Source organism: Metopolophium dirhodum, chromosome 2, assembly GCF_019925205.1.
Source record: "Metopolophium dirhodum isolate CAU chromosome 2, ASM1992520v1, whole genome shotgun sequence".
NCBI lineage: Eukaryota > Metazoa > Arthropoda > Insecta > Hemiptera > Aphididae > Metopolophium > Metopolophium dirhodum.
This window is the reverse complement of record NC_083561.1, coordinates 13,799,765-13,827,234: the sequence shown is the minus strand read 5'-3', so window position 1 is coordinate 13,827,234 and position 27,470 is coordinate 13,799,765. Positions and strand designations below refer to the sequence as shown.

Below are 27,470 nucleotides of genomic sequence, written 5' to 3'. Positions count from 1 at the left end.
TGGTATATACCTATTATTTTAAATCCTGATCGGTACGTAAGAAAGTACCAGTTTCTAGAAATCTGCAGCTCTGAGCGGGCTCGTAATTATATTATTAATTATTGTATATTGCACACAAAATTATATAGGTACCTAAAAATTATAAATATTAATAAACAAAATAATATTATGCTTTTACTAAAATCGATTGGCATGTTATTAAGCGAAGCGTGAGTTCACTTTCATACATCTCTGAAAGTTTAAACTCTGGCTGATGGGCAGCTGATTGGGGGTACTCGAGTACTTGGGTGTACATATTGTACCTGTACCTACCATCAAACGAGTTACCGTCAGTCTCGTGACCTATTTTTCGGCCGGGGGAGAGGGCATTCCAGGCGGAGATGTCCAAGATCATAATATTTTGATTAAACGTGCGCAAAGTCTATTGTGAAAACGTTTTTTTATCATTAAAAAGTAAAACGTACAGATTCCGATCATAACACACTATAATACCTAAGCGTTATCATCGCCTCGTGGTGATGTTGTTGTTATTATATAATATCATATTGTATTGTTATTAGCATGTAAACGAAGTCCGGAGAGGTAGGTCCGGGCGGCGAGCGCGTTTTTTCGCCAACGGTCAAGTCTATTTATGGGCCACTCGCTACAAGGTCCGTGGTGGCATAACCAGCCGCGCACGGTGGCGGTGGCGGTGGAGTGTCGTATACCTACTCACTCGTATAATATAGTGTGCAGTTGTGTTTCGAGCGGCCGGCGAGCTTGTCGCGTGTGCACACGGTGTTCACAAGTCGTGTGGTAAAAATACTATAACAATAATAACAATAATAACAATACAACAAATTCCATAAACACACACCGTTGGTAGTAAAAAATTTAATATAAGAATCTTATAATCGAATATTATTATATTTTTATCTCCGCGGCCGAGTGCTGCAGTCACGCCGGTGCAGTGCAAGTCGATTAAAAAACTTCCGATAGACGTGCAACGTGTGCCGTCGTATTCCACCTAAGTTTTTCACGGTAAACTTAGGCTCCGAGATGGGTCGAAAGTTCCCGTTGACCACTTCGTTTTTGGGTTTCCCGCTCAAGACCGGAGCCATCATCAGCGGCGTCTACGGAATAGTAAATAACAGAAATAATAATAATAGTAATTATAAGTTTCCCTCGTTTATACAAGTTATTATGACGTTATATGACGTTATTCACGGTACAAGTAGGTAGTTAGGTACATATTATAATGTATAATATTATAATATTATAGTGTGCCTAAAATACACTACAAAACTTATATTAGGATTAATATACCTGTCGTATAGATACATCATACGCTACACCGCTTTCCGGTAGTGTGTTTATTATTAATCATCATCGTATTATTAAACTTGTCACAGCACCAAAAGTCGTTAATACCGTTTAGGTTACGCCTAAAGTTCAAGGGCGGCACTGGTAATATATATTAGTCACTAATAAAGGGCACTGCAGCCAGTGACAGCAGCGTCTGTTAGCATGACCATGGTTTGAGCTCGTTCCAGTTAAACAGAAAAATAGTTTTTATGACCTAGATAGAAAAAAAAAAATAAGGATACTCAATTTATCGTAAACACTATCTTTAATAAAAACGCTTTTACACATTTTCTGTTTATGATATTACGTGCAAACACTTTTAATTCGTACGCTCATAAACATCATTATTATTGAATAAGTGAAGATCCATCCAATATCCATACGATTTTATTTATCTAACTTGGTATGCATTAAACATTTATAGTTTATACATAATACGTATGTTCTTAACGCTCTTAATTCTTTTTTGTATAAGTTGATTTTAAAATTAGAATGTAAAATTATTAATATTACGTTACGAAAACGGTGGCCACCGATTATTAGTTGTCTATCATATTATATACGAATACGATATAGGTTAGGTTAGGTTAGGTTAGTGTATTACTAATTACTCATTAGATTAGATATATTCTTATAAAAATCACCATGTCCCGAGCTTGACACATCGACAAAACGTCTCTGTTTAAATTTGTAAATCAACTGTTCTTCTTTAAACACTTTTAACATAAATAATTCAATCACACCTACACCACACGTAATAGTTTTATATCGTTGTAATTAACCTAATTATTTAATTAAAAAAGTTTTTTTTCAATTATAGTTATTGACGTATTGATCATTATCTTTGCACATGAGATTAAAGTCCATTCTTATTCGATTAGAATTATTATATTAAAATTGATAATGCTATTCCAACAAATTCAATAATTTATTAATTTATAATCAACAATACAATATCATGTTTCTAAAATATAATTAAAATTTACTTAGGAACCACCCCTAACATTATTGTATTTTTACTCACACGAAAAGTTCACTCAAAATTATTTTATTCAAAACAATCTTATTATACTCGTTGTTTTGCCACAAATTTAACTACTCGTATACATAACAGTAATTTGTTTAACAATTCTTTGTTTTATATTGTTTACAGTAGGTAGGTACGAACAACGCATCTAAAGTTAATGTAAAATTTGATATTGATATATAATAATTAAATCATAATGCTTATGACATTTTTCGGTATTCGCCAACTCACCGATTATAAACCTACCTACCTAGGTATTTACTAATTTACATACAGTTTTGACTTTTCATGGGTTTTAAATTGTAAATATAATATTATACCTGCAACTTTTAATAGACAGGGAAAATAAAAGTGTAACTAACACCAAACCAATACAATATTTCTAGCTGTTCAGTAAGTAGGGTTTTATGTTTTATTACATAATGTCTTATATATTCAGACCGAAAACCGTAGTTGTATGAAAGGTATAAATGTATAATACACGTCGCAGTTAACGAAAATAATATTCATAGAAAACCAATTTCGTTGTTTATATTTAATGATTACGCTAATGTTTCGTTGTTTATTCGATAATCAAATATTTCCATGGTAAAGCAAATCGGTGCCAAATTAATGTATTATTAATTAGATTTATTTTCAAAATTCCACCTAAGTTATTCACTATGTATTATATATTAAATTATGGGTTGCACTTATATCAGTTAAATCTTTAAATAATTATTAATTAACTGAACTACTAAAAAATAGTAAAACTACGCTAATTCTATGTAATTGGTGAATGTACCTAATCAATAATAATATGTTACGCGTAGATGTTATAGGTACAACTACTATAACGATAAAATTATATAGAACCAAATATTTGATTGAACATATTATTATGACGCCCGTGGGTTGTTTCAATGAAAACCGAACATAGTAATAACGTGATAAAATATTAAAATTACACGAAACAAAATAATCTGTATCCATAAATTACTAATCGTATTATAATATCATATCGGTATATCAAACACAGTTGCACTTTTGTACGTTTTTAAATAGATTTCATATCAATTCATGCCGATATTATTATTTTTTTTTTTTTTTTTTAATGCTTTATTCAAATTAATAACACGAAATATTATACGCGTCATTATCTACATTATATGAATACATATGGTAGAAGTAAAAAATGTTTGATGAATAATATTGAAAACAAAAAAAAATAAGAGGATAAAACGCAATACTGCAAAGATACTATAATATGATTTGAACAATATTGTTCACAAATCAATGTTGAAACAATAATGCGCCTTGATTGCTTGAAAGGGACAAAGACCGATTGCAGTTTAGTCCAACAGGTGGCAACCGCATGTAGGTATTTCATATATTTGTATCGTAATTTTGCAGAATAATTATTTTGTATGCAACAGCCATTAGGCACCGGTAAGATATATATAGATATAGGTAGATCATTAAAAATATTCTTTTAATCGTAGTGTGATTAGGTAATTACGCCGACGAAACTTTTTGTAGTTTTGAACTTTTAACGTTTAAGCTCTTGCCGTGGTTCTTATAACCATCTAATAAATTTTAACTATACTTGTGCCGTGGCTCCAACGGCTAACGCTCGTTAAGGATATATCTCAGAACGACATCTAAAAAACTTTTTAAATATCGTGCTTAAAACCTATGATTATTTTAAATTGTGCTAACGAATTTTATTAAAAGCTTTAAGCCGTTGATGGTTAGACTTACGAGTCATAATATAAATTATAATATTATGCCACTTGTTATTATTTAGAAACAGCTTTTAGCTCACCACTTAAAATGTTTTAATAAATACTCTCAGAACGTATAACCCATGTAATAAAAGTAATATATATATAATATTATGTACATAAAATGTAATTCACGACCATGTGGAAAAGTGCGCATATTTTAATTAATTTAATAACTCACTTTGAAGAATACGTTATACCCTATTAGGTAATTAAAATGTTTAAAAAAGTATTCCAACAATTCAACATAGGTATCATATATTATACGAGATAAAATAATAACGCTGATGACAATAAAGTTAACTATACGTACATGTAGTTAGTAACACCGTTTTTTAAGGTCTTAATAATCAAAAAAGCTTTTTTAAACTTTTATTGTGTAAGCTGAATATTTGGTTTTAATAATTAAATTCTAAACATAAATGTCACTATCAGTATAATGAATTTACAGAAAAGTAGGTACGTTATAAATAAATAAAATAAGACTAATAAAATAAAATTGACTATATACTTACAGCACATCTATATAGGTAACCAAAAAGTCTACTTTGGTACATTAACAAATAACAATAAATAACAGTTCATACTTCCTGTACCTACACCTACAAATCGATTAATGCGACGTCTACTCGAAACCCAATTAAATTCTAGTCATTGTAATAACCAAGATAGCATTAAAGATAGTACCTATATATAATTTTATAAACAATATTAATTAAAGAAATATAAACATATAAAGATTATAGGTAACTACATATTATTGAGATTTATTTGTAATCAGCTCAATTCCCTGTGTACCAGGATGTATAATGAGTAACTATGTACTATAACTTTCAACTACACTAGCTCACAGTTTTAAGTTTAAAAAAACAGTATAATTAGTCTTCTGATTGAGCGAATATCATATTCTTATTTTATTTAGTATTTAGCACTCTACTTATAGTAATTGGTTTTGATTTGTGCATTTATATTACCTATATATACCTAGTAGTATTGTATTCTTGTATACTGTTTAATTAACCAACAATTACGAGGAAAATTCAGTGCCTCAAATTATCTGATTTTCGAGCCTGCTACAAACCGGTCTCGCGCGTTGTACTTGTTATTTAGATAATAATATTATAATATAAGAATGGGACATTAAGCGGAAACCTCACATTTTCTGTCATTATAGTAATCGATTTGTCTTGTTATTTGGTGACATGGTATCAATCGATTTTTAATGTATCTGCTTGAAAGTATCAAACACAACATATTATTTTGTCATTTATATAGGTACTAAGATTTATCAATTTTAAGACTAAAAGGTAGAAAATATGTTGATGAATTTGAGCTACAAGAACATAAACTCAATATAATATATAGAAGCAAATCCAAACATTCGCTTGTACTAATACAAAAATATAGGATTTCTTCGATTCCGACACACTCTTTTTTATTAGGGCAACCACCTATCGATTCAGCCGACCCTTTTTAATAGGGCAAATAACCTATCGAGTCAGCCAATTCGCAAACGTGTCAAACTAGGATTTATTTGAAAAATGTATACTTCCTTTACAAATTGTTATTTCAGTCAATTGTTATAAATTACATAAACACTATTAATAATAATATAATATTATACAGTTTTATTTTATCTAAATAGCTATGTATACAGGGCGATGCACCCAGCGTGATTACCCCCATTTTCCCCTTTAATAATGAATTTATTCAAATTCAAATTCTTGACGTTTTTAAGTTTACTTACTATGAATATATTTTCAATTCTTTAGATTTTTATACAATTTAAGGTGCGTTCTGTGGCAATGTTGTGATACTAAGTTCATTTTTCATATGAGAATAACCCTTTTTTCTTGTAAATGATTTTTTGAGATAGTTAACTTTCTGTATTTAGGATAATATAATATAGGGTCATGATAATGGGTTTGGAAGAAATGGTTTTGAAAATTATAGTAGGTACTTAATTAATTGATAGTGATTTATCAAAGTATTTTATAGTTATGTTAAAATTGTCCAAGTACGGAGTACCTACCTACAATTAATACTAAAGATTCAATATTAAATCTACTTATTTTACATTTCTATGTAAAACCATATTTAAGAATTATTATCCTTAGTACCTCAATTTTAATATATCTGAAACTACTATAGTTCGAAGTTTGATTTAGATACTTAAATAATTATCTGATAAACAATTTACAGTAAAAAAGGTTGGTTCTAATTTAAAAAAAAGATGTTTGTATAGCATCAGGATCTCACTAGTCATTATATTAGGTATGGTATACAAAATATAAGTTATTGAAAATATAGTCCTTGTGTATACAAAAGTTCTAAAAATCTGAATTTGAATAAAGATAAAAAAAAATGAGGTGATCAATCATCCTTGGTAAATCACCTTGTATACTATATATAGCACCTACCTACTATACTATTATTTTATGTGAAATACTGACTTTTAATGTTTCTCAATTATACTTATGGCTGGTTGCAGGATAGTCGTAAAGAATGACACGTTCTAAATAATCTAAGCTAATCAGTAGACTTAAGTGCCGATTTGTCCTCACGTCATTGCTGAACTTGGCTGAACTTGAAATAAGCAATTATCAATTTTTAAACATAATAATATAATATAAATAAATTAAATCAAATATAAATTTATTTTTCAATTATTTAATAAAGCCATGAAGTACCCAGGATGACCACGAGTAAAAATTGCTATAGGTGGCGGAATCGATGGATTACTAAAAATATAAGTAGGTCGTAGATATAGTATACATATACTTTACGTCTGTTGTAAACTTCTTACTAATAGATCGAGTAAAACCCTGTTCGGCCGATATGCAGCTTTTCAGCCAAACCAAAAATTTTAGTATTTACTTTATGTTAAACATATAGAAAACTGATAATTATTCAAGATATAAGTTGTATATAAAAATTATGAAATAATAATAAATTACAAATACATACTTATACAATAATTATTATTGTTGCTATTAATTATTTTATCGGTGGTTGTCGAGTTTGATCGCAGTGACGGCAACTACCATTTAAGTACCAAGACAAAAATAAATAATTTTTATACAATAGGTACTTATATTTTTAATAATTTTCTATATGACGTATAACATGATAAAAACCCTAAATGTAGACAAGATGGGCATGCAGCATGCTTGGTAACTGTACAGACGTATTATAATAGTATGTATAGTACTGACAACTGATCAAATAGATAATTATTGAAAAAAAAATGATATATTGTAGATATAATTTGTAAATAAATTATATTTTGTATACTTCTCTTTATATTTATAGCATAAAGTAAAAATGTTGAACATTTTTGTTTGGCTGAAAATGAAAGGATACGATTTTGGTCGAAAACGGTTATGCCCAATAATTATAGAGGACCTACGTAGCTTAATAATCCTCAATAACTGGAATCTGAAAGGGAATAAAAATAAATTTTATATATGTATTTTTCGAGTTATAATAAAATTACCTCAACACACAATTTAAAAACACTTCAAGGGGCAAGAAAAAAATTCGAATAATTATCGAGGTTTTTGAGTTACTGAGGCTCGAATGTAATTACAATATAATATTAGGTATAGTATTAGACACATAGATTAGACACGTGAACATTACAACACTTATTTCACTCCAAAATCGTTCTCAGACATTGCTCTGATACGCGTGCATATAAACATTTTTTATTCGAGACAACTATTTGTTAGACTTAAGTTATAGGTATGTGTAAATTTGTATATTATGACGTGTTACAGCAGTACAGCACGTTTTTTTTTATATCCACATACATTACTGCGCATTTCGATATTCTGCCAGTTGCTCTGCGAGACGATAACAAGTATATATATTTAGCATAGTAAGCACGTCGATGGTGTGAGCGAATGTATAAACGAGAAATTGTTTGTTCAATATACGTATATTATATATTATGTTTATTTATTTATCATTTAGGTTCTATTATACTAACGACGAAACCAATATAATTTAGTGATTAGCAGATGATGGTTTCTCGTATACAATATGGATGTGTACAAGACAGAACACTCGATCAAACACTTATATTATATGGGCACGTGCTCTTACGCCGCCGACCCATAAAAAGTTATTTTTTTAACGAATTTTTACGAGGGAATCTGACGTCTGGAATCAAATATTTTGAGTTATAATATTAATAATAAAAGGTCAACCATACCAGATGTATTAATAATAATTTTCCTTGGCACATATTCACTTATAGAATGTTACAATATATTTAGGACGATGGAAATGTCTATTCTAACATACGACCAAGCAGTTCCATAGAACGTAATATAATATAATTTAATTTAGTTACTCGTTAATATTTCCAGAAAGAAACTCGTATTGCTGGCAAGCCATCAATATTATAGGTAGAGCTAATAATAATAGACAATCGAAAATTCAATATCGTTTACTCCATCGATTATCAATATTATTCTATATCCTCCATCTGTAACCTCCCCCGAAATTTGATAAATAACAAAATTTTTATTAATAAATAATTTTCAGATAAAATTTGTCAAAAATGTATTTAAGCCCCGCTGAAAAAAAAATTCTGAATTCACTACTATCTGTACCTAATGTTAATTCGAAATAAATCGCCGGCGTCGTCGATTGGTAGGTACCATTATTATATTATGAACAGTATTGGAATAAAAATCGATATAGAATCAGGTACCCAATTAGGTTGACCCCTCTCCCGACTTAATGCAAATATTTTCAAAATGTAATTGTTGCGTTAATTCAATCCCCGAATTTTCAACCGTTAAGTCAAAAATAAGTTTCTGGTGCAGACAAATATTGTGAATTCAATACAACTCCATTGTGCGTTATAAAATCGACGTAATCGATGTATATAATATAATGTATAACCATATAGATCCATCAAATATTCTATAATATCGTATGGAAATCGTTGTAATAATATTTAGATGAACTTAAAGTTTGGTCGATTACTGTATAAGATAGTCGTAGTTAATTATCGCTGTTGCTATCTGATTTTATCGCGTGTTTAATGATAGAATGCTAAATGTCGTTTATTGTATACGTGCAAGTTAGTGTGCTATTATAGGCGCTTTATGTGGATCGTTAAGCATGTTTTATTACATCTTTAAATAGTAAAATTATTATTTTTACGCCATTAAAAATAAAAACAAAACAAGTTTGATCTTGAAAAACGCAAAACTAGTGTCATTGCATTTATTTCCATTGTATCTTATATCCCAACTCCCGACGTATTTAAATTGAATATCTAATCAGTTATGCACTTCCTATATGTTTGCATCAGTAAGCAATAATGCAATATTGACATATTGTGGAACTAGCAACTAGGTACCTCCCAAATAAACGAATATTAAAATAATAAATTAAATAACGACATTTTATTTACATTTAAACCGAAAGATCTGCATAATCTAAATATTGAAATATTTTAATATTAACTAAATGGTATATTTATGTAAAGTTCAACATCATAATGATATACTATACTATACAGTACCTATATTAGTATATTAATTATATGCAATAACTAATAAATATATTCCTTAAAAGTTTCATTAAAGTAGAACATTTTTAACTTTATAATCTTAGCGTTACATTATGCTTGAACAATTTATTATTCTAGAAAAAAATAGGGTTTACCTATTATAGTGGGTACACGTACATTTGATTAAATTTACCGTACAAATTCAACAGATGAAAAATATCCTTCAAATATATTCTTACTGGTTGTTCGTTTTCTAGCTACAATATTAATGATATAATATAATAGCACTACAAAAAGGTGTCCTGCGTCACCTACGTATATAAAAAACAAATAAAAGGCCTACCGCAAACACCACACCTATAAGTGAGTCTTACGTATACAATTTCAAAATTTTAAAATCGACTAACACATTTTAAATAGGTGCCTAATTAGTTTCCTGCTATGTTAAATATTACAATATTATAGAAACGTTTATTAAACGTCTGTGACGCAACACTTAACGATAATAATATTAATATAATAGGTACCTAGCTACGATGACGCGCAAAAATGTAAATATTTTCCCTTTCGGGCGATCAATTCGTGTTTAACGCCCGAAGAAAACCTTGGCCAATATTTTCACGAACTATCTGAACGTTGTTGCGCAGTCAATTAATTCCGACAATTTTATTATTATTGATTTTATTTTCGTTGAATTTTTCTCACTTATTATGTTCGGGCTGGTTGCAAGCTCGCAAACAAATTATAATATTCTCGACGACAATAATAATATAATGTTTCATGTCATAGATATTTCGAGTAATATCGTAACGTTCTCATCAAATAATATTATTTACGAAGATAATATTCATTAAATTTATTACTCAATTTGAGAAATTCAAACCACACTGCAAAAAATTAAATTAATTAACTTTATCATATTATTCATATAGTATTAAAAATATTATATTATGTAGTTTAGTAGTTTAACATGTTAAAAATATTGACAGCAAAACTAACGGAATATTATATAGTTTTCATGGTATATATAGTCAAAAAAATCGCTATAAATTGCGCAGAAAGGGGGAAAAGTCCATTCTTACAAAGTTGTCTGCTGCCGGGTACTATAGCTGGTGACTACCTCATGAAGTATTGAAATTTTAAGTTTGTACAAATCTGAAAATTGCAAAAATTTCGCTCTGCTGATTGGATTAATAATGAAAAAAACTAATAATTCTCAAACAGGGTAGGTGGTTAGGGGTTGTAGCCCCAGATATTTTAGGACAATTTTTTAACAAATACTTTCAGTATTCTGTGATCGTATATTTCGTCGTGGTGGTGTGCCTGTGCCTCCACACACATTAATAACTGTGCACCTGCCTTAGCGTAGGTATATGCTTCTTGCAGGGACCTGTTTCAGTCGAAATAAAGCAAATATTACAATAATCTGAGCAGAACGAGACACGAACGTATTGTTTTGACAATGACGTGTGTGTGTGTGTGTTTTTTGTGTTAGTCGTCACGTTTTTCAGCAGGAAAATGCTTTAATCTTCAACATTGTTGTTGGTTTTTTGTGGCTTCATTAATCGAGTTCATAATATTTAAAAATGATTAATAACTTATACCTTTTAAAATATTTGGGATAAACTACTATCGAAAAACAGCAGTAAAACAGGAGTTCTTTTTAGCTAATAGGTCACATCAAAAAGCACTAAATAGATATTATATGGTATGGTGGACTACTGTATATTACTGGTAAATCCTCATAAGTCCCATCGGCCAAATCTTAATATTTATAGTATTTATTTATAAATAGTACCTAATATGGGTACACATAGTCGTGCACACAGGGGGTGCAGGGGGTGCCTGGGCACCCCCGGACCCTTCACCAAAAACGACAAGGGCCCTAATTATTATTAAGTGTAAATTAAATTAATGAAATTATAGATGAAATCTAAAATGTTGTCTCTTTTAAACGTCCATTATCATTATAAGATTGTATATCTATATATTGTTATGTAATATTTATTAGAATGAATAATAAAATAAAATAAATATTTTTAGTGCATTTGATATCTTTAATACATTTGTCTGTATCTATAATTGTTTTCAAAATTATTGTGGGCCCTAAATTTTAGTGTGCGCCCCTGGAACCAACAGTCTGCGCACATCTATGTGGGTACATATGTATATTTTGTTTTTATCATTAATGTAAAGCGTGTTAAAATTTGTATAAAGTTTCAAATATTATTTGTAACTTGTAAGATCGTGTAATTTTGGTAATAGATGGTGTGGAGGGCAGACTAGTCCCCCGTGAGTCTGTGAGGCATTTACAAAATTATAGCACCCCACGTTTTAGAAATCTAGTTGCGCATCATATGGGTAAATCCCTAAAACTAGAACCAGAACCATTTGTCCTGTAACTTTTAGAGGACGCCACGCCGCCCGTAATTTATCCAATAAATTGTTTTGCGCCAGACAGAATTCGCAGTAGACTTACCAAATGTTGACCTACCTAGTATAATATAGAATGCATTATATTTCAGATTATGGGGAATGCAAACGGACAGTTTTTAAGGAGACAGTTCAAAAAAGGCATTTTTCAAATTGTTTGCATGTAAATGTGTGCGTAGTAAACGATCATTAGTTGTGTGAGTGTGTGACTTGGGTGTAAATAAAATAGCGGCTCGCGCGTACAAGTCACCGATACGGCGTTGCGCGCGTGAACAACATTTATGCTCGTTCGTATGTGCTTTTTGTCAATCCTACCGATGGACCTGACAACGTGATATGATTTCTGAAAACTGATTTGAATTTAATTTTCAAATAATCGACATTTAAAATTTGAAAAAATTTAAATATTCAAACAAAATGTATAGAACTTTATGAACAAAATTTTAAAAAAGTTGCCCGATAGATTTTAAGTAGACATATTAACGAATTCAAATCAGTTCTCTGAAGTCTTACCGCGTTATCAGGTCCATCGGTATGATTGACCAAAGATTGGTATACATTTCGGTTAAAACAATTGCACATGACGTTATAAATTATAAAAAATGCATTAAAATAAACATTTTTTTATCATAATATAGGTACGGTAAACGGTGAATACATGATGTAAGCAGACGTAAAGGTACTTACTTATTACCATTTGAACTGTACAACATTCGTTACATTTTGTAAGCTACGACAATTATATTATTATTACACGCGGATTACACGTCACATAATATAATTATTTAAATTACCGATAAAATACTATTATAATATACGCGCTTGACACTTTTTGGCACCTCACTGCTGCAGACATCAAAAGAACGACCATGTAATATTATTATGTTTCGTTGAAATAAATCATTAAAACATATTATCGCAATATTTACACATCGATGCGAGTTGGCTTGAATTATTTAATATTCATCGTAATGTGGAAGTATATAGGCACTATATGCAAGGCTGGGCATTAACGAGTTGAAAATTTAAAGTTAAGTTAAGTTAATTTTATTTTAACTTTTTAACTTGACTAGTTACTTTTGGCTTTTCACTAACTTAACTGTTAACTTACTAAATTTCTTTCTTAACTAACGTGAAATTAACGAGTTAATTTTTCATTTTAGGAAGTAAGTTAAGTTAATTTACGAGGGACGTCCAGAAAGTAAGGTTACAAGGGCTGTGTAGGACGAAGGGAATTTTGTTTTTCAAAGTTGTCACCACTTACACTTACTCGTATTTTGTTTTTAATTTTATAATATTTCACTATTTCAGTCTATTTCGTTTTCATGTCAAGAAATATGTATCGTAAATAGTTTTAAGTTAAAAATGTATATCATTCGAATCTAACTTATATGGAAATACTGTATGAAGTATTAACACTATATTCTATAATTTAGTTTTGGGTTGGAAAAAATTAAGTACGATAGCGTTGTATAAACAAATTAACTTTTTTTTAACTTAATAAAAGTTAACAAAAAGTGTGTATTAACTTTTAACTTAACTGAGTTAACCTATAGTTAAATTAACTTTTAACTTTTTGTTATTGGTGCATATTAACTTAACTTAACTGAGTTAAAAAAAAAATCATTAACTTGCCCAGCCTTGACTATATGTAACTAAATATTATAATATTATGCATAAATAGTTATATGAACCGAACATGCGCTTCTTGTTATTGATTAAACCAATTATTACAATGTTTGACGACCAGCTGCGGATTAATATAGGTATATAATATCAATAAGGAATAAAAAACCTTCACCGGATAAACCAAATCGTTAATTATTAGTCCTCCCCGACTGTGCTACACGTCCTGTCTAATACATAAAGGTCGTTAAGATTTACCAGAACACCATTGACACTATTATATAGGCAGGTGCCCTAAAAATAATGTAGAAAAGTAATAACTTGGAGGCGTAAGTACATAAAATTAAGTTATTATAGAGACGTTACTAAAATTGCCTATACTAAACCCCTTAAATAGCGGACCAGATGTCCAGATTACCTGAACCTGAAATTCTGCGAAGGTTCCAAGCGTTACATACTTATATCCGTATGCTAATTGATAACATATTTGTATTAATTGTAGTTTGTACAACACTTAGGTACCATATCGACATCTGACAGAAGCACATCACATGACCAACGGTTTACTTTCTGTTTTTTTTTTTCAGGTGATTGCCATAGTCACTCTATTAATCATTCTGATATGTGACATCAGAATACAGACCATTGTCATAGATTTCTTACCCAAAGCTGTCGGTAAGTCTATATTTTCAAATAACTAACTATAGTAACTATGGTATACACTATGAAATTGTAGTTAAAAATATTTCTTCTCGTGGCCCGTGGGTAACTTGTAATTAGGTTTGTCTACTCATAAACACTTCTTTACTAGGTCTCTACCATGACCAAATAATTTTTATTACAATTTTATTTTCAGTACAAATCATTGTCTCCATCAACCTGCTTATGACAGTATTAATATCGGTTCTGCTTTTGGTCGGGATTTTTAAGGTAAGCACTTGCTAATGCAAAAAAAAAATTATTGGCAGAATGTACTTTCATTGTGATGATTTTATTTTAGCGAAAGAAGATATTGATGCTTCCTTGGATAGTACTTACAATCATGTTATGCATTGGACTAGTGATATCTGTGATATACACTTCTATTGACTTCTTGATTCATAAATTCTATTTCACTAGCTTTGGGGTTTTAGTGATTGGCTTGCTATGCGTGGGTAAGTATAATATAAATTAAGTTATACAATACTAAATTTAGTATAGATACATTACCATGCCACGACTCATAATTATATTTTACAGGTATTTACGTGTACATGTGGTGGGTGACTTACAGTTATTATCAAAAAATCAAAGAAGAAGATAACCGGACTCCATACACTAGAACACCTTACTACGGCTGAACCATTTAACTAAATTATTTTCACAATGATGAATGTTTGTACGATAATCATGCAATGTTATTGCCAATAAGATTTTTCTAGACATGATGAAATGATTAATCCTCGACATTGTATATAATAACATTGAATGTGTGTGTACAAGTTATAGTATTAAGTAGTTTAACAAGGTTGTTTTTCATGTTAATATTTTAATGCACTATTTATATATATATATATTTTTTTTTTAATTTATAATATTTATAATATGTATATAATAAACAATTAAATAATATACCCACAAAGTTAAAATAATATAATATTAGTTTTAAATAAATGTTAAAAATGTGTATATTTGGAATGCGAAACATTAAATTAATTAATCAAAACTTATTAACTCTGCAACCTGGGGTTGCTCAACTTTGGGCTGTTCTACTTGGTTTGGAGCGGACGGCTGTGGATTTACTTGCTGACTAGGTATTTGGTGTGTACCATACTGTCCCATGTGGACAGGTCCACCATAAGGCATAGCAGACATCTGACCCATCATTGGCTGCTGATGTTGACTGGGTATCATTGGCTGTCCTACTGGAAGCGTGTGTTGTGGTGGACCCATATTTTGCATTTGAGGTTGTTGATGGCCAGGCATCATGGACTGAGTGTGAGAGCTAACACCAGGAAGTGACTGTTGGTGCATGGAATTCATTGATGGACTAACAGAAACCCCTGAATTAATTGTGCTTGTCATAGGCGCCATTCGGGGTTGATAAATAGGCTGAGGAATGTTTGAATTGACTTGTGACATGTTATTGGGCTCATTGGAAGGTAAATTCACTGGTTGGTTGTTTGTGATTGAACTTGGATTTTGAGGTATCATGTGTCTCGTAACAAAGCCTACAAGTACAAACATATTGTTTTATTATTATTATTTACTCTATCTAATACTTTATACCTTGAGGTTGAGAAATATGTTGAAAATGAGCCGATTCTGTTGACTGAGGATACCGTATACCATTATCTTGCATTTGAGAAGACATCAATGAATCTATAAAAAATTAAGGTAAACTATTAGTATTTGTATAAATAAAGAATAAGCAATACATTCTATCCATGTAAAACATATTTGGTGAATTATAATGTGAACAGTTCTTATAGGCAGTGGTGTAGTGGAGGGTACACGCGGGTACACATTATAAACCAACAAATATATTTCTAATTTTACCTTGCTAAACATTTTATATGACAAATTTTGGTTTCATTAAATACAGTAGAAACCGTTTATAATACCGGTTAGTGATAAACTAGGTTCAATCACTTAAAAATTGAAGGCTCCGGCCAAACTCCTAAACTAAATGCACTAATTTTGTATCGATAATTATGACATGGCACGGCCGGCCCTAGCACCTGCATTCTTTCCTCAATCATATATACTGTCACTCTGTCCCAAGTAGGAGAATATCGAGATAAATAATATGATAAAATTGTGGTGGCTCACTCTGCAATCTGGCGTGGGTTCAAATTCTGTATAGTGCATATTTTTTTCATTTAATTCCAGATATCTCTCTCAAGACCAGCCATAGCACTTGTGGCAGGCCTCAAATATCTATATAATGACTTATACTCGATCATAATCAACCGAAAGTTTAGTGTAAATCAAAGGGGCTGACTTGTTTTTCATTTGGTGGGGCAAAGTATAAAAATTAGTTAGCACCTACCACCCACATGATTATATTGTAAATTCAACTATCACAAATCAAATACTAGGGTGAACCATAAAAAACGGGTTCGGCGCCACTGATGTAAATTGTGTGTTCAGTGTTGAATTGATTCAAAATGATCAAACAAAAGCAATTCACAATTAATGAAAAAAATGCAAATGTAATTTTTTGTTTAAAAAAAGAAGGGGGAAAATTTAATACAGCACATAGCTAATGAATTTACGTAATCACCCTAAATTGTATACATATATTTTTTTTTTTTTTTTTATAATAACTATCGGTTATTATGACCAGGGTTGGGATTTTATAGCATTTGCATATTTCTTATGAGATGCTTAAAAAATAGCAGAGTAAGCTAAAAATGTATTTCTTATTACAGAAAACTCAAATTAAAAATTTTATTTTACTTTTTTTGCAATTTTACCTGTTTTTGAATCAAAATCGGACATATTTTATGAAATTATATTTTAGTAAACGTGTTTTTAGATTTTTGTCAATCGAATTATTAGCATAATTTCGTGTTAGGTATATGGTTTTAATTTTTGTTATCTGCTGATTTTGTTGGTTTTTTTTTATCGATTTCTACTGCGATTATTAATCACCGATTATCAACGAACAAGCGTTGAATGCGTTGTATAGTCAATTAATTTGGATTCTGATCAGAGTGACTGAATAATTTCAAATCTCAAGTAACTACCTATCATAATTTGTAAGTGATTAAAAAATTATTAATTAATAAATTTCCTTTTTTTTTTGCATATTTTGTTGTTTTTATTGCATATTTTTATCGCATATTTTGCGATATTTAAGGTAATATTATAGCGCATATTTATGCAATTTTAAGTGCTATAAAATCCCAACCCTGATTATGACCAATTTTTACTGGTCCCTTGAATGTTATTATAAACATTTTCTACTATTATTTAAATTAATTTAATTTCTTATTAAAAATAACTAAACTATTCAAGAACTATGATATGTTAAATGTTAACTAATTTATGATAAGTCCTGAGCAGGAAATGTGCGGAGAGCATAGATTATGATAGTTAACAAAGTCACAAGGTGGAAGCGGTGGAGCAACTGAGTCAGAGAAGACTTGAAATTCCTATGAACCAGGAATAGAGAAAGGGTAAGGTTGGATACTCTATCCGATAAATGCGTGGCGAGGCATCATGTGTCTAAAATCTAAATAAGCCAACAAAAAAAAACTGTTTCTGTTACTTACTAGGACCAGGCGACATGTAAGGATTAGGTGCAGTGGGCATACTTGGCAAAGAATTAGGGCCGTACATATTACTATTAAGATAGTTTTGCCTCTGATGTTCCATTCTCATAGCCATTTCTTGTTCTTGTTGTTGCACTTGTTGAAGAGTCATTTGATGTTGATACTACAAGACACGAAGTTAATAATAAATCATTTTAATTCAAATAAAAGCTAATAGGTAATTACTTGTTGGTACTGTTGTTTTCTCTGTCTTAATACATCCAATTTCATAGCTAACTGAATCTGCCTTTGTTGTTCAGCAAACGCAGCTTCTTGTTGAATTGCAGCTTTATGATCATCTCTCATCGCATCCAGTGCAGCCCGCGTGTCTTTAACTTGAACCAATTTGTCTTGCAACCTTTCAAAATATACTAAAAAGAGATATTTTTTTTTAATTACAAATTAAATTTTTTTTTATGTATTTCATATATTTTGTTTATACACCTCAAAGTTTAATTTAATTTTATTTAAAAACACATCTACTTAAATTGATGAAAACTGTTATACTGTCCATGCACTAATATACAGTCTATGTGGCCATACTAACTTATTATTTTATCTTTTTATATTATGTATTTATATTTTATAATACTATCAATAATTATGGCATTAAATGACTATGAATTATTCGTATATAAAGGTTTATAGAGTGTTAAAGTATTAGTAAGTCATAATTATTTTAATTTGTTTAAAAAAACATTGAACTTACAAATTAATAACTAGTGTTATTGTTCATTACAATTCTGCATTGACCAAATAATACTTTTATAATTTCCAGTAAATAACAATTATCTATACTTACATCTTTTCTCATCTTGTTGTTGAATATATTGCAATAACTTTTGGTGCATAGGTGTTATCTTTGAGTAAAATGTCTCCAATGAACCACCATTAATAACGGTTCTACCTCTACTTAAATTTGATTTGATTCGATTAACAAAAATTTCTAACTGTGATTTAACAGAAGTAATAAACAATTCCATTTCCTCAGAGTCATCAGGCTGTTCATTATTCATGGCAGGACTAATTTCATTGTTTGGTGACTCAATGGTATTCACCTAAATTATTTAATTGATAACTTAATTAATATAATTAATATGAAAAATTAATATTATCTATAAATTGTAATTATAAAACATCATTGAAAACATACATTGGTTGAAGCCATTTTTGTTTGCATTGTTTTAGTTACATTTCCCATTTTCAGACTTTCCCAATATGAACGATTTAAATAACGTGCCAATTCTGGATCATCTTCAGCCTCAACCTCAACCTTTTTTTCATTCTGTGAAAGGAACGTTAGATAATTAATATTCACCAAATTATAAAAATAATTGAATGAAAAACTTGTTATCTTACTACTGGTGGTGAAGAATATAATCTTGTTGCAGGTATTGAAGTAGAATTCATAAAAGGTATCCCCTATTGGCAAGTACAATTTATTATACAATATACATAATATTATAAGACTCTATAATAAATTTTGATTTTTACTAAATAAAATAATAAATATTAAATAATTAAAAATTGATTATTTTAAAGTTATATTACTTTTTGTTGTTCTGCTTCAGATTGGGATAAAGCCAAAGCCAATTGTAATTCTTCATCTTCTCTTAGTTCTTCTTCTGTTTTTCTATTGGCTGCTGGTATCTAAAATATTAATATACTTTATTCAAAACATTTCATATAAAAATAAAATGTTTTGTGAACAAATGTATTATTTTGAAATTTTTTTAATATCAAACTCAGTTATAATTCATAAATTAATTTTGACTATAAATAAACTGATTAATATGTACGGCTATAATAGGTCCTAAATTTATATTCAAAATTAGAATGCAAAGTCTCTTAGAATTTGCTTCAATTTTAGAAGCTAATAATTTACAGTAAAAAATAGAGCAAAATAAATGGTAACTTGTGGTTAGGTTAGAATAGACAAAGATCATCAGATTTTTGTAATTCCATACAAAAATTAGTTATTGTTTTTAACTTAATAGATAGTAAATTACCTGTCATATAATTATTTATTTTTGATTTAAAAAACTAGTGGTGGAAAATACTGAAAAGAAATAAGATTAGAGATAACTCTGTCAACCTAATATTACTTGCTATTTTTTTTTTCAATTTAATTGTAGAAGATAACATTTTACAGATTGCTTAAACTCTAGTTTTACATTTGATTAAAGTTAGGTAATAGAAAAAATCTGAAATTTATAATGAAAAGCATAATAAGAATATTTTAGATTAAATTATCAGAAAATAATTTTCAGTTTTCTATACAATTTTATTATTTATTTAAAAAAAAAAAACAAGATTAAATTCATAGATTCAATGATGCCAAAATCATTAAATCCATGAAGCAGTGACATATTTAAGTGGACGCATACTATAATACTGATGAGTCATTGGATTATAGGGTGTTGGCAGATTATACAAATTTAAAGATATTTCTTTGGTACAATGCAGAGTAGATAGAATATAGTCATTTTTCAGATAAACATTGTCTACATTATCAATCACACTTTGTTTTCCATTTATTGACAAATGGTGTTGGACATTGGTTCTATTTATAGGTAAAAAACATTATTGGTTACTTATGGTCGAGTTATTTTTATTTTATTTATTTATTTATTTAAATTAATATCGAAAGATTACTGGGCCTCACTGAGGAAAACTCGTATGGTGGCCCAAAAGAGAGTTGGAATTACTTAAGATATATATCGCTTTTTTATGATACTTTAATTTATATTTTTCAAGTAAGTTATAAGCATTTTTAAATAACAGTATTTCACATACTCATAACTCACTTAAAAAATTTAAATATTGTGAAAAATCTGATATACAAACACATAATATAATGTTTGTAGATCGTACATTTAAGTTAGATAATATCTAGGTTTACTATAATGTTAAAGCTAACAACACAAATGTTCTGCTGAACACATATTGTATGTGTTAAATAGTTTAAAGACAGAAATAAAACATGAGGGTCCTCTTAAAATGTAAAATCCTATCACAGTATTGGTATATGATATAATTGAAAGATTGCATAGGACGAAAAAAAGAAATACAGATCTTATGCAATGTTGTGTTTTGTTTGATAATAGACCTTAACTTGTTAGTTCACCATCCCAAGGAGAACACTGAAATAATAAATAGAGCTTACTTGATTTTGTTGAGCCAAAGAACTGGTAAGATATTCTATAGGTAAATCTTCTGATCCTTTGTTTATTTGTGGTCTAAAATAAAAATTATAGGTAAAATAATAATTTAATTTAAACAATAATATAATCTATGAAATAAAATATAAAATCTTTGAATGCAATATTCATAGTTGGTTATATATAAAATAATTTAGAGATGTTCCAGGTAGATAATTTATAACAAATCAGATATTATATAGTATTAGCTCTAGGTTTTCTGTATCTGTTTACATTGTGATTATGCCAACATAATTATACAACAAACCTGGCAGCTGACAGCATATTTTTAGTCATTGAAAGGTAGGTAACTCCTATGATATGACTTATCTGTGTATTTTTAATATCAATCGTATCAGCTAAGTAATGTATTTACAAAACAATTGAGTATTTGTTGTTTAACATGTCTAGCAAGGTAACAATTAATATTAGCCGAGTAATAATATAATTTAAAAATTGGTACTGGTTTAGTTGAGCTACCCAGAAAGTATTCTCCTGCCATTTATAACTCTCATATTTTCAAAGTGCTAATCATCATACTATATTTATACATTTAAAATAAAATAGTACTAAATACAAAAAATGAAAAATATACTATGAATCGTAGAAAGTACATATACAAAATACATTAACAAATAAAAATAGATGAAATTATGCAAGTGTCCTTCATTAAACAGAACACATCTGTTTAGTGTACTTTGCCTCATAAACTGCCAAATATAAAAGTACTAAGTTTTTCTTAGTACATCTTTGTTTCTTGTATGCCCATTTAGTATTTGCCCACATCAACATTCTGTGTATGAGCTCCACAAAGTTAAATTTGCGGTTTACTGTAGAGTGATTATAAAGGCCAGTTTGTTGAATATTATTATAAGCTTGTCAGGAATCAGCTATAATGGTTGATCAAACTCTTATACTTTCACAAATTAATGGCGATAATGTATGTATATACATGGATTTCACCAAATAATATTCTTAAAATATCCAATAAGTGAATATAATCATAAAATATATTTGCACCCTTTTTTATTTGTAGTTTAAATTGTATAACAATTGATTAAAACATATTGAAATATAAGAGGCATAAGTGGTGGGCATCTATTAAACCTGAGTGGTGGAAGAATACTTTATAGGCGGGCATCAACTAAACCAGAACCAAAAAACCAAGTACTGAGTATTGGATGAGAGAATATGTCTTGAAAAATGGATACCAAGTAATACCAATAGGTTTTAGTTAGGTATTAAAATCATAACTGGTACATAGCAATCAAGTTATTGAAAGGTACCCAGAATATCTCTATAAAATATACGTTATAAATAAAAATAAAATAAAATTTTATACTTTTGTGATTTTTCAAAGCAAGCTTCACAAACACGCACTGGTTTCTCAATACCAAATTTTGGTAATGTACAAGAGCGTGACGAACATTGCGCACAGAAAACTTGTCCACAAGCACGACAATGGTGCTAATAAAAAGAAAAATTATTTTAACAGCAATATTAACTTATATACTATTTTCAATAATAGCTTGAAACAAAACAATTTACTTTGCGTTGAACCATTCCAAATTTAACACGGCATCTATGACAGCAATCAGAATCTTCCCAACCAGGAGCTACATCCGAACTGAACATAGCATCACTTTCTTTAAGTGCAGGAAACGTATAACCTTCAGCTTTCATTATGTTAACTGTATCCTGTCAAAGAACAAAAAAAACCAACAAAATAAAACATTATGTATAACAATACTTTTTTTTAGATAAAATACAAAAGGTAGAAAATATTATAATTATTAATAGAGCATGAATTATTATTTTTTAATGGTCAAGAAAATATATTTACCTGAACGGCACAATATTTGGGAATAGCTCGGAAAGCAAACGCCCAAGTCTGTAATAGTTCAAGTAATTTGTTTTTAACATTTTCATGTGGAGTAGTTTTTATTGTTTCTCTTATTTGTTCCATAAAAGGTTTAGTGCCAACTTCATCATGTACTAATTGACCACAATTTTTAACACAGCATTCTAAAACCTAAAAATAATATAATTTATAATATATTATTATTTTTAAGAAATATGATTAATTTATTTTAATAAAATACTCACCAATAAGCTGTACATAGCTGTGTGAGGATTTGGACTAATAAGTTTTTTCTTAATGGCATTGAGTGCAAATTTTGGTCTGAAAGACATTTTAAATATGTTTAATATCTAACAATGAGTAATAAAAATCTGATAAAAGTAGGTAATAAGTGGGATTTGGTTTGTAAGGCAATATAATTAACAAGTTGAACGCCGGTGTCAATCCATAGTTGACACGAGTGAACGGGCACCCGGGACACACACATTTGAAATTTCTATCAGATATTCATAACTGTATTGACAATTCCGTAAAATCTACTAATTTTACAATTGGCGACGGTCGCCCGCAGTTCAAATTGTGTCGGCCACTGGCGTGCGCACACCAAATCAACATCGGCTTTCAAAATGTTAGTAAAAAAAACATTTAAAACGAGAAAAAAAGCATTTCATTTATATAAAAAAGCAATCACAAAATTTACTAAAAAAATTAAATAGAATTCAGTTGATTTTAATATTTAACTAGTTTAGATTTTGCCGATAATAAATCTCATTAAAACTAATTTTAAACATAACTTTGACATTGCGTCGTCTTCACAAGCTATTATCGATTTGGTCCGTTGATATGTATAGAAAACTACCAGGTCAATTGATATTTAAACTCATACAAATTAAATAAATTAAAAATTTCACCTATTACCTTAGAAATTAAATGAAACACATTTTAATTAAAAAATTATTTTTCTATTGTTATCAAAAAAAGAGGCATTTGCCTTCAAATCCAAACTTTAGTAATAAGCATTTTATTTACTAACAAAACTATCATAAAATAGGTATTAGGTACAGCTCATTAGTATCACAGCAGTATTTTAAAAAACTCTAAAATATTTTTGAAGATACAATGTTTGAATTTAATCTATATCGAGCATACTTCTCAATTTATTTGTGGTTATGTGGTATCATTACTATGAAATATCCATTGGCTTTTATAGTTTTATATGTAATTATCTATGTTACAGAATTTATTTTTCTACAATTCGAAATGTATTTTAAAAACAATTGTTTGTATTATATTCTTACACTATATAAGATCTAATACAGACTAAGGGCCAGTTGTACCGTCTACGGTTACACTTCGATTATGCTTAATCAGCTGATAACAGATTTTATAACTGGCCAAATTCGGCAGATTGAATTTCGATTAACTTTAATAGTAGATGGTGTACAACCTTAGAAGGGTACTTTAAAACCGTAGCATACACTATTAGTCTCAGCAGTGTATCATAAAAAAAATTGTTATTGCTCAAATAATTTTAGGTGACCTACCTCTCATAATACTGTTAAAGCAACCTATAAAATGTCCTTTTTTTCATCAATCCATACCCATCCATCCATATTTAAGGTGTTGTCCGAGCCTGATTAGCCTTTATTTAAGAGCCTACTAAATTTTCAATCACCTATGTAATTTCTTCATTACTCATTAGTAGGTCCCAGATATGTATGCAAAACAAAATGAAAATCCATCTTTCTATACATTTTATAATTTAAAGATTTTAATGCTAAAATGTATGGTTACATACTTTTGAACATGACACAACAGACTACGTAGTTGTTTAACCAGCTTAAGTTTTCAAATACATTATCACTGGACCATGGAAAATTTCAATTTATAAAATAATAAATGAAGAAATAAGTGAATGGAATAAAACAGATAAACTTTCAAGTGTTAGGACTAATGTACCCTCCCCCTCCGAGTATGTGACATCATCAGAATCGTTTCAATGTACAAAAATATGATACAATTAAGTTTTAAATTTGAAAATCTTAAATCATTTGTGTCCTTCATGCTGGTAACATATGTATAATTCAAAATTATACCTACATTATTTTTTTATTTTCTTCCAAAGGCCATGCCTTACATTAAATTTAATATAAACATGAAAGTAAAAAACTATTATTTTTATATATTATAATGTATAGGGAGTATGACTATAGTATTATATTATATTAAGGAAATCATTTATACCTACAATGTATAAAAAAAAGTAGACATTTTCCAAAGTTGTTTAAAATGTTGGTTGTTATCACTTTATAACAAATTTCTATTGTTTTAATATTGATACTACCTACTTAATAATATATTAAAACTAGTGTAAAATATAATTTTCTTACTGGACATCTTTCTGTCGTATTGTGTCACATATTTCTAATGTCGTAGGCCAATCCGCTTCTAATAACAAATTGCTGGTAACTTTATCTGGAAATTTAGATCAAACGTAAGCACCGTACTACACACACACAATAATATTATTATGCTATTGATTCCTATAGTTCAAATTACCGAGTAGTTTTTCAAAATTTGATTTAAACATTTTGTTGACCGTGATTAAACAAAAAAAAATTAGTTATAATAGATTGTGGAATTGTTGTAAGTGTCCACGGTATCTGTGTACTGAATTGATATTATATAATTATATTTATTTTTTTTGTATATAAACTATTAAGTATCAAAAAACTAAAGAATAAAAATTTGTAATAATATAAAATATTTAAACAATAAACATAGAAAAGAGTAGAGATTAAAAGACAATAGGCGAGAAGTCTGCGACGAAATCACGAAATTATAGTGACAACAGCGGAGTCAGGAATCGTTTTTTAATTCGCTGAACCTTGTCATTTATCAATTCGTTATCAAGAACAGTGAGCCAGTGGTCACTGTCTTGTCACCGCCCAGACGGACTTTTTTGTAGTCTAATAAATTTGGTATAGTAATTAGTAAATCGTGCATACCATTGTCGATTGTTACAACAATGACAATGTACATTTACCGGAAATTTGCTTGTTGACCAATCGTAATTAAATGATTTTAGTTTATGGACATTATATTATTATTAAAAACCCAAAATCATTATTGTTCGCATGAAACACGCTAGCTATATTTTTGTCTAAAAAACGGCAACACTGCATACAATCTCCGAAGGTTTCGTTACTGAATATTGTTTTATGGTTTCGTGAAACCCGAATCCGATGCATTAACAATTCTATTAATTTTCTATTATTTTATTATTTTTTCTAATTTCTATACATACTGTAATATGGAAGTATTTACCTCACCTATTTTATAGGCATAACATGTGGTTATGGCTAAGCACGGACTGGCTGGGATGCTACGGCATCCCTTGCCCTAAAATATATATTTGCCTAATATTATTTATTATATTTTTAAAGACTAGATACCTAATGAACAGCAGATCGTTACCAATTTACGATTATTTGTAATCTAAAATATTGTACAATTTTGATTGAGAGTTTGTTATAACTCGGTACTTATTTACGTTTATAACGTGTAGGTATTCAATATTTATTTAAAACAAAATAAAATATATTAATATTTTATAAATAATCTACATGTTTTAAATTTGCCCCAACAATTTTTGTTATTTGCCCTTTACATTGTGTAGCAGCCTGTGCCTTATTTTACCAGTCCGCGCACGGTTATGACGACATGTGCAAGCCCGGAATGGGTCGGCGGGCAACCGGGCAAAACCAGGTGGGTCGTTTAAAATTTGAAAGATTTGGGCCAGTTCGATAAAAAGTTTTGAATCAGTGTTATATTCACGAGTCCTGCTTTAGAATGAATAAGTTATAAGTTGGAAACAACAAGTAAATACAAATGTATATCTAAAATTGGAGAAACTAGGTGGTGGTCACTGTCTGGTCAAACCGTCAAAGATCGTTGTGTAAGAAAAATATTTGGGTCATAATAATATAATATCATAATCCTCTTTGTTGAGGCACTCTTTGTTGATATAGTTCAAACTTTAGATAAAATGTATAACACCACATTTTACATAATTTGTTAGATTCAAGGCAACAAGACTAAAGCTTACATTGATTCATTATTGAAATTTGAAACAATTTGTCAGGTTCTTTTGCACATCAAACGCAACACACAGTTTAGTAATAATTCCTTTTATTAAACAAATAAACAAACCCTGAGAAGTGAGAACCAAGGTCCCCAGCCCACACATCGAACGCACTACTACACTACTGTCGTAGTGTTGGCAACAAATTCTATTAAGTCAAATTTTTTTACAAATATTTTCATCAATAACACCAGGTCCATATACACTAGGGGGAGGGGGTTAGGAGGGTTCAACAACCCCCTAT

At 29.4% G+C, this 27,470-nt stretch overlaps 2 protein-coding genes across 2 annotated transcripts; one reads left to right on the top strand and one right to left on the bottom strand.

The window, feature by feature from the left end:
- Positions 1–722: 722 nt before the first annotated feature.
- Positions 723–15,354, top strand: LOC132938290 (uncharacterized). Its single transcript, XM_061005043.1, has 5 exons — positions 723–1,122; positions 14,311–14,398; positions 14,580–14,653; positions 14,724–14,877; positions 14,963–15,354. Exons 1-5 carry the CDS (start codon positions 1,039–1,041, stop codon positions 15,061–15,063), a joined length of 501 nt encoding a protein of 166 aa, XP_060861026.1. The 5' UTR covers positions 723–1,038; the 3' UTR covers positions 15,064–15,354.
- On the bottom strand, positions 15,263–25,932 carry LOC132938289 (hepatocyte growth factor-regulated tyrosine kinase substrate). Its single transcript, XM_061005042.1, has 15 exons — positions 25,642–25,932; positions 25,473–25,557; positions 23,328–23,403; positions 23,065–23,253; positions 22,770–22,919; positions 22,564–22,688; positions 21,188–21,260; positions 19,573–19,671; positions 19,381–19,443; positions 19,175–19,306; positions 18,824–19,079; positions 18,208–18,392; positions 17,983–18,145; positions 15,992–16,084; positions 15,263–15,933 (listed from the first exon to the last, which is right to left on the bottom strand). Exons 1-15 carry the CDS (start codon positions 25,670–25,672, stop codon positions 15,419–15,421), a joined length of 2,235 nt encoding a protein of 744 aa, XP_060861025.1. The 5' UTR covers positions 25,673–25,932; the 3' UTR covers positions 15,263–15,418.
- Positions 25,933–27,470: the final 1,538 nt, after the last annotated feature.